This window comes from Lactuca sativa, chromosome 7, assembly GCF_002870075.4.
Source record: "Lactuca sativa cultivar Salinas chromosome 7, Lsat_Salinas_v11, whole genome shotgun sequence".
In the NCBI taxonomy this organism is placed as follows: Eukaryota; Viridiplantae; Streptophyta; class Magnoliopsida; order Asterales; family Asteraceae; genus Lactuca; species Lactuca sativa.
In genome coordinates, this window is record NC_056629.2 from 178,042,934 (window position 1) to 178,052,513 (window position 9,580).

The following is a 9,580-nucleotide window of genomic DNA, read 5'->3' on the forward strand; positions in this document are numbered from 1 at the left end:
TGTTGGTTGTTTATTGGCATAAGTAGCTCTGCTTACGTGGATTGCCATAAGCAGCTTGCTCTTGTGGACAGCCATATTATGCCAACTTGCTCCTGTGGAGTGCCATAAGCAACTCATACTCTGTACTCAAACAAGCGTGCACATAAAACTTAAAGTTCAATGAACATGTATACAAAACTAACCATCAACCGGCATTCCATATAATGATTTTAGGAGGCGGAGACAACTGGTGTATGTCAATTGTGTAAATACAGCGCAATAACCAAGAATACAAAGACATAAAAAAGACTCAATTTTTAACAGTCCACAAGTGAAACTCTCCACTACAAGTTCAACCACTTTGCTGAATATAATCAAAAGGCTAAAGAACAATACATGTTATATCCATTAATAACAAACTTTAAATGGTTGCAAATTATGCCATAAATCTCACTGCAGCTTGCATGGAGACTTTAAGTCTATCGCAAGACATATGCCTACCCAATAGAATATTTGATGTTATGTCAAAACTCAAGTATGTGCCTTTCATTAAAATTTATAAAAAAACACTCATGGTCTAGTTCATGGAACATATATTCTATATATAAACTAGGAAAGAAATGAAAGTTTAGGGCCAAAATATGATGATTTTGAAATTCTTTTTTCAAGTTAGTTTTAAACTAAATAAATTATACAAATTCATACAAGATGTAAAAGCTAAATCAAAAAACTTCGATTGAGATATCATTAAGAAAGATGTTATATCTTGGACATAATTGGACGAGATGCCATTAAAATGTGGGATTTAGTCAAGGCGAAGAGGACTAAGATGAAGACATCTTAATTACCTTACAAAAAAAAACTTTTTAATACATCCTGACTTGTGAACGGATAACCAAAGTGATAAACGAGGTTAAGGACCGGTTATAACTTATACCCATTATATCATTTTTGGGACTAGACCCATAATTTGTTATGGTACATCGAAACCATCACCTATTACAACATATCGACCCATAACATGTTACGGTACATCGGACCTAGGCAACGACCAACTATAACCAGTTGAGAACCTGGTTTGTGCACCTCCAACCGTTCTATTATCAGGTTGGACTTCATAATGTTAATGTTATAACTATTGTAATCAGTAGACCCTCCATAACCGGTCTGTAGCCCATTTTAACCGGTTTATTTAAACCATGGGATGAAATTCTTTAGGTTAGTTTGTTGACATTTATTTATGACTTGATTTACTTTTAAGGAAAATTAATAACATATGAGTTTTTTGGGATTGCTTATTTGAAGTGCTTATTGATTTATTGCGGTTTGGTACCTGTAGGTAATAAGCAAGTTTAGTCTTTTGATTTTGTCACATAAGCAAAATTTATCAAACAATACAAAATAACTTATCAACTTATTACATTTTGGAACCAAATAAGCAATCCAATTTTCTTTTAAACTCTGTTTTGACACAAGATAAATTAATAATCATTTCTAAAAAAAAGTCGTTTTAATAAGTAAATCCCAAACACCTTTTAATTTACTTTTTAAGTAAAATTAATAATACATAATTTTTGAGCGGTCTTATAGTATTTAATTGTTTATATTCTATAAGTATCTTATTGCCCATTCTAGACGTTTGTTGGAGCCCCCACTGTATTTGTCTCCATTATTGTACATTGTATACGTCATAATTTAAAAACTTCCAAGTAAAGTTGATATTTTCCAATATTCTTGTCATTATACCACTTCAAACAAAAATTTCCAACGATGTCGTCAAACAAATAGGTAAAGACATACAACATTGTTGTCATTATTTGAAATTTTCCACGATCAAAAGTCGAGTCTTTGTGGGTGTTCAAAATTCCAATTGAATGGGGATATGTAACCTGCATGATAGGTTATCTATGATAATAATATCAGTGTAAAATATTTGTGGTTCGAAAAAAATTATAATGACAGCTATGCAGAATACTGGACCACAAAATACGGGTGATTTTCTAGGATTTGATTTGAATAAAATCTCGTAATACAAATGATTTTGGACATTATTATAATCATACATGCCATAATTTTTTCAAAGATGTTTAGTAAAACAACAACCAACTATACAATCTACAATCGTATGCAGGTTGATGAGGTCAGAAGTTTAGAAGTTTGTGTCTGAGTAAACATTAATCATCCGTCTTTAAGGTGTCAAAGGTTTCGTTGTTGTATTTGATTCTTCATCTCATAACAAAAATATAAACTGTTTGAGTGGAAATATGATTTAAGATTTATTTAATATGTTAATTAACATGTGCAAATTAATACAAGAGCTCTTCAGTTTTGCTAGAACAGCTTTGGAATTATCTTATATATCACCAAATAGCATATGACGGTAGTGATATAAGGAGTTGTTGGAAAGGATCCCTCAACAAAATAGTTTAAGGGTTCAACTCTAGATTTAGAAGTAGATTAGGAGTGTGAATTAGTCGTACAAAAAAAATATGCGCTATACATACATGGAATTAAATTGTAATGCTAAAAACAAGAAAATGATAAACATGAGGATTATCTATACCAATTTTTCAAAACTTGGACTAAACAAGTGTCAACCATAATGACCCAAACTGTAATTTACTATAAAATTTACATTCAGAACATTTTTCACAAAGATACTTGTTTTTTTATTTAGCACAAATTTAGACAGAAGAAAAAACGATCATTTACCATCATTTAGATATTTTATTTAGTTAAAGAAAAGAAATAAATTCATTATAGCTAGAACACAACATCCAAACAAAATCGTTTATCTGGATAACACTTCATAGAAATACAAAAAAGATCGAACCCTGAGCTTCTACTTTCCACTTTCCACATATCAAGTTTCTAATTTTTTTGATGCAGTCATCAAATGACAGAAGGCTATGAAAATCAAAACAGAAGACCAACTAAAGGTAAAAGTATATATACAAAATTTTCTAAATCCATAACAAGAATAACTAGTTGTTTTTAACATTCCAACTTGTATTACTTTCAGAAAAAGACAATAGTAATTCAGGTCATTTAATTAATTAAATTTTTTATTATTAATACCCAAATAAACGAAGTTTTTTTTTTTTTTTTTTTCCTTGTATTTAGTCCATATATTTCTCTTCTGGTGGTATTTTTTTCTTTGACTCTGTTAGTTGACTTCCAGATACATTTTATTGGTTCCCCTTTGCTCACAGCCATATATGTGACATCTTATCTAGTTATGGTGGAAGGTTAAACTTAACTTGGAGATGGTCTATATAATGATCATGGAACATTGAGCATTACACATCCACAAACAACTTAAGTACTATTAAACATTTCTTTCATGGCTTCATACATGAATCACTTCAGCTTGTTGCAAGCCATCTCCCTTTTATACTTTTTTTTCACACTCACCTGCATTGGATCATCCCTAAGCCATGATCAGGAATGCTCAGCCTTGTTTCAGTTTAAGCAAAGCATGATTTATCCAGATGATGAACCGTTTTGTGGTGCTAGTTGGTTTCAAACATTCCACTCCTGGAAGCCCACCAGTAATGCATCAAATGCTGGTTTTGATTGTTGTTCATGGTATGGGGTGGAGTGCAGCAATGACCATGAGTATGGTCATGTGATCGGCCTTGACTTAGACGGATGCTCTCTTTGTGGGCATATCAATTCTACCAGCACCCTCTTCAGCCTTGTTCATCTTCAAAGCCTCAACCTTGCCTTCAACTACTTTTATGAATCTCAAATCCCATCTGAGATTTCTCATTTAAAGCAATTAAGAAGCCTCAATCTCTCTTATTCTGGGTTTAGTGGCCATGTCCCAAATGAGATCTCACAGTTGATGCACTTGTCGTCTTTAGATCTGTCATTGAATCCACTAAAGCTTCAAAATCCTTCTGGCCTCAAAAACCTAGTGCAAAACTTAACAGGACTCGAAGAACTCCATCTCTCATGGGTTGACATTAGTTCTTCTGTACCTCATTTCTTGGCCAACTTTTCTTCTTTGAGGTCAATCACGCTAGAAAACTGTTTGCTTCAAGATGAATTCCCTGCAGCCATTTTTCAGCTACCGAAGTTGAAAATTCTTGATTTGGCATTAAATACAAACCTCACAGGCACCTTTCGTGAGTTTCGTAACAGCAGCTTACTTGAACTTGTGCATCTACATTTAACAAGTTTTTCCGGGATTTTACCAGAATCCATAAGCAATCTAAACCATTTGACATTCTTGAGCGTTTCGAATTGCTCTTTCACAGGGCACATTCCAGGTTCACTCTCTAACATGACACAACTCACTAAACTATCTCTTGGTGGGAATAAGTTCACAGGATTTGTTCCTTCCTTGGTAAGTCTTTCGAAACTCATCATTTTAGATCTCAGTGATAACAGATTTGAAAAGGGGGTCTTGCCCAACTGGCTTGGCATGCTGGCTGAACTTGAAGAGCTGCATGTATACGATACTAACATAAACAGTAAAATACCAGCCTTTCTTGCAAACCTAACAAAACTTAGTGTTGTTGCGATGGGAATAAATTCTTTTACGGGTCATATACCATCCTGGCTTTTCAACCTCACCCAACTATCATTTATAGACCTTCAACGAAATCAACTGCAAGGACCAATTTCAAGTTCATTTTCCAACTTTAAAAGTCTTAAAGTTTTTCAATTTAGCTTCAATAATTTCAGTGGGAGTGTAGACGTAGACATGTTCTTAGGACTCAACAAACTCGAAATGCTCGACTTAGGTCATAACATGATATCATTAGTGGCCACCAACAATTACACCAATAGCACCTTACCGGAACTTAAAATCTTAGCACTGTCGACATGTAACTTGAAGGAATTCCCTGCCTTTTTGCGTTTCCAAAATAAATTGGAACTCTTATTTCTCGATCGAAACAAGATTGATGGCATGGTACCAGTGTGGATCTGGAACAACAGCAAAGAAACATTACATGCGGTTGACCTTTCATACAACTCCATCACAGGCTTTCATCAGTATCCTCAATTTCTACCATGGAGCCGTTTACAAGTATTTTTGATCAAGAATAATCAGTTACAAGGGAAGTTACCAATTCCACCACAAACCACAGTTGTTTATGTAGCCTCAGATAACAATCTGACTGGAGAAATACCACCATTGATATGTGAAGTGAAATCTCTGCGCTTATTACGTTTGTCTTCTAACAACATGAGTGGAACTCTTCCTCCATGTTTGGGTAACCTATTCAATTCATTGTTGGTTTTGGATCTGAGCAGAAATAACTTTCATGGCATAATGATGAATGTGTTTATGTATGGAAGCCAGTTGAAATATATTGATTTTAACAAAAATCAGTTTACGGGTGAGCTACCAAGATCATTGACAAATTGTACCAATTTAGAGTTTCTCAATCTTGGAGATAACTCGTTCCATGACATCTTTCCTTCTTGGTTGGGAAATCTTCCCAACCTGCAAGTTCTCTCGTTGCGGGCTAACAAATTTTATGGGCCGATTCAATCTTCGACAACTGTTTCCTCACAGTTCCCTAAGTTGCGGATCATAGACCTCTCTAACAACGATTTTAGTGGCCAACTGCATCAAAACTACTTCCAAACTTGGAAAGCCATGAAATCAGTTTATGCTAGCAAATCATCTGTTATGGAATCAGATATGACCATTATACCGTTCGGTACAAAAGATACATTCATAAGGGCTTTATACAGTTACAGTATGACAATAATACACAAAGGTGTTAGAACAAAGTACGAAAAGATTCTAACCATATTCACGGCTATTGATCTCTCTTGTAACCATTTTGAAGGAGAAATCCCACCATCACTCCAAGATCTTCGAGGCATTGAATCCCTCAATCTTTCCAACAATCAGTTTACTGGACGTGTCATGCCATCTTTCGGGTACCTAAAGAAACTTGAATCTTTGGATCTTTCCCAAAACCACCTATCCGGAGAAATTCCCCAACAGTTGGTGCAACTCAACTTCCTTTCCATTTTCAACGTGTCATTCAACCATCTTGAAGGGCAAATACCACAAGGTCAACAATTTGAGACATTCGAGAACGACTCCTACATGGGGAATCCACAATTGTGTGGAAAACCTTTATACAACGAATGCCAAGGTTCAATGCCATCAAGGCTTCCACCGGCAAGCAATATGTCCGAGGCCGAGTCTCTCCTCCCAAATGAAACAATCGATTGGATCTTTGTATTCTGTGGAGTTGCAAGTGGATTGGTTGTTGGGGTTGTTATTGGAAACTTTCTATATGAAAGGTATAGTGATCGGTTCACAAAGAGGAAGAACAGATGGGTGAGGCCACTTCGTCACACAAGGAGAAACCAAGGTATAATAATTCATTAGATGTGCATCTCTTATTTGATTTTTTATTGTGTTAAAAATCATTGAGAAAAATATCTCTTTACAAATCTATTTTTTTTTAGATATTTGTTTACTTTAAAGCAGCCTTTAGAAGATATTTGTGATATTATCTTAGATATATAGACACACACACGTTTCTCAAATTTGTCTAATTAAAAATTTCTTTCATTTTTCTATCATTATTCAAAAGCTTTATCCTCGAACCATACATACATTTTAGCAAAGAAAATATTATTAACATATTTTAACATTAACATACTAAAACAATATTTCGTATTTTAAGTTGGATTTGTTATGTGACGTTGGTCGCTGTTTTCAGCATGTTATTTGTTAATGGTATGTTTAACATGATGTCTGTGAAAGACATTTTTGTTTCGGGATTATTATAATATAGTACATGTTTGAAGTATTTTGTAGTAATCGATATTATAACCATGTTTTCTGAAACGCAAGTTTTATGACTGTGGGCGCTGTATTTTGTATAGATAAAAAGCCATGAACTTAGCTGCGTAAAACATACATTATCATATATCTCAGGAGGTATCATATCTTCACATTCAAAGGGCAAGGAGAAGATGTAGAAGAGCTTCAAGGGATTTTAGTCTGTTAAACCATTATGCGTGTGTGTGTTTTAAGTGTAAGACTGTGTTGGTTTGAACTGGATTTCTTTGAGTTAGACTTTAATTGATATATCATTTAGTAAGAGTCCATTGTTTCAGTTTATCGTTTATGGTGGCATGATCATGGACTCTCACGTACGCTATTGGTTCGTACTGGGTGATAGTATGAGATTCATGTGTTTTGTTATAATAAACATAATATAAATATTTTTTAACAATTAGTTTATGTTAAAAAGAAAAATATACAAAAAACTGAACAATTTATAACCAAAACTTAATTATATTTACCATAATATCATTATATGCACCATACCACAAACTTAAACATTTACACAGATGCTAATTCATCCTGATAGTATCAACTATGACATTTAGCAGTAAAGTTGTATCAATTCTTCATTACTAGGTCAAACTCACAAATTTCTACGTCAAGCTTATCAGCCATCAGCTCAAGCAACTAGAGATGATATACCAACTAAAACTGCATCAATTAACATTTATTTTCAAGGATTTCATCTGAATAAACACACACAAGGTACACATACCTTTTAAAGTTCTAGATGGGAATTCTGTGTGTTTCATCCATTTTCTTTCATGGTTTTGAAAAAATTCATCAGCCTTAACTCCTACAAAAGAGCTTAACTCGTTTCACAAACATCAATTTCTACATCAAATCAACAATTACCAAAATCTGACAAACTCTAGGTCAAACATTTAGCATCCTAAGCTCTTTTGGGTTGATTCCAAGGCTTGATTTTGGTTATAAGTATGACTATTACCATACTTTTATCATCAATTTGAAAACAAACAATCATAATAATGTCATTTCAATAGACATACCTTGTTCAACCGAGCCTCTGTACTCGGACCCTGATCAAGCATTAGCACTGATACAAAAATAGGTCGATTGCTGCCATATTTACTTCCAATTGCCGAGTGTTCTTCCATATTTTCGTTTCTCTCCTCAATTCAAGACCAAAACATATGCTGTTAACCCCCACTTTATCACTGGAAATATACGACAAAATTGAAGTTAAATTTCTAAACTCGGTATTTATACTTTTGCACTTCAACAAATTACACATTGGTCCACAAATTTGAATTTCATTCTACTAAACCCCAACGCTTTTTATGTTATTACTTAATATCGCAATGAGCATTTCACACTTAATCAAGTCAACCACTTGTTTCACTATTTTCCACATATCACGTAATTTACTCCTTTTACAAATATAGGTGATATACCTAATTTTTACCCGTGTTAGCAATTACTTTCATAGATTTACATGTAATAGCAACATGCTTAATTTTTTTAACATTAACAGAATTATGTAATCCATAACAACGTACTTGCATCTTATTTGACATAATAACAAAACACTAACAATATCTTAGTCATAAGAGAGATGTACTAATATTCAATAAGTGATTCGTATAGAAACAGGGGGTCTGGATGCCATAAACATCTTCCAGTTGGAGAGTGCAAGTGATCTCCATGACTTGCAAACTCCACTAAACCAAACAAAATCAACAATCCCCAGTTGCATCGTAATCCAAAAAAGCACGTTATGGTTAACATCTGACCAAGCTGCTGCTGAATAGCCCTTGTCATAAAATCTCTTCTTGGTAGGTGAAGGTGCAGATGCTTCATCATGATTCTATTTTCTACTCATATTCAAAATTCAAATTCAACATAAAATACAAGATCCACAAACAAGGGATAAGCATATACATCATCACACACCATAGTCTTATTTTTAAGCCAAATATAAAAACATTAATTCATATCTTGTAAACAAGTTCAAATTTCTACTAGATGGACGACAGAATAAGTACCCAGTCAAACCATGAAAATCCTAGACAAATCAAAATTGTTATATTGAGAATATAAAGATAAGGTTTAATGTATTGCTAGCTAATTTGAAATAAAGTCAACATCATCCAAACACACTTCATTTCGACTAACAAGTTTTTGTAATGTAAGGTAACACAATTTCAGCTCTATCTCCCTCCCACAAACCTTAGTCTCAAGGCTTGCTATTTTAATCTTGATGTTACTTACAACAGCTATTAGAAAAAGGTACTGATACTCATCATCCTCTTGCTAGATACTTTAACTATACTTATCTTACCAACAATCATCCCAAAATCATAAACCAGAAAGAAAATTAGCATTAGTTGTATAAGAGATAAATGCTGTTCCAGAGCCTGTTTAAATATTCTGCAACTCGTTAGTGGCAACCCCATGCAACTGTCCTTAGTGTCTCCTTCTGTACACCCTCCAAACTTTGGACACTTTGGGCTCACTCACTGTGGGCTGGGCTTCTTGTGCTTCTAAGTTATGTTCCTTATCAAATGCCCTACATTAAATGGTAATTTTGAGGGTGATATTTTCCACTAGATGGGATTCTTGTTTTGGAACGAATTGGTTTTTGCAAAATGTGTCATAATCATGGAACCTATTAAGTCTAAAAAACAGAACAACTAGGAATTCGAAAGAGTATGCGCTGGTTTAGGCATTCAACAAACACTTGCAACGGCTAATCGACACAGTTAGTTTCCCAATAACTTGATAGCCAACTGAGGTAAAAGGGAAAAA

General features: G+C 34.0%; 1 protein-coding gene across 2 annotated transcripts; it reads left to right on the plus strand.

Annotated features, from left to right (window-relative positions):
• The first annotated feature begins 3,217 nt into the window (after positions 1 to 3,217).
• LOC111900511 (receptor-like protein 49) lies at positions 3,218 to 7,064 on the plus strand. 2 transcript variants are annotated; one of them, XM_023896393.3, is made up of 2 exons: positions 3,218 to 6,326; positions 6,899 to 7,064. In XM_023896393.3, exons 1-2 carry the CDS (start codon positions 3,323 to 3,325, stop codon positions 6,940 to 6,942), a joined length of 3,048 nt encoding a protein of 1,015 aa, XP_023752161.1. In that variant the 5' UTR covers positions 3,218 to 3,322; the 3' UTR covers positions 6,943 to 7,064. The 2 variants fall into 2 exon arrangements, with proteins under 2 accessions (XP_023752161.1, XP_023752162.1); XM_023896394.3 differs by having other exon boundaries at positions 3,221 to 6,326; positions 6,847 to 7,064.
• Positions 7,065 to 9,580: the final 2,516 nt, after the last annotated feature.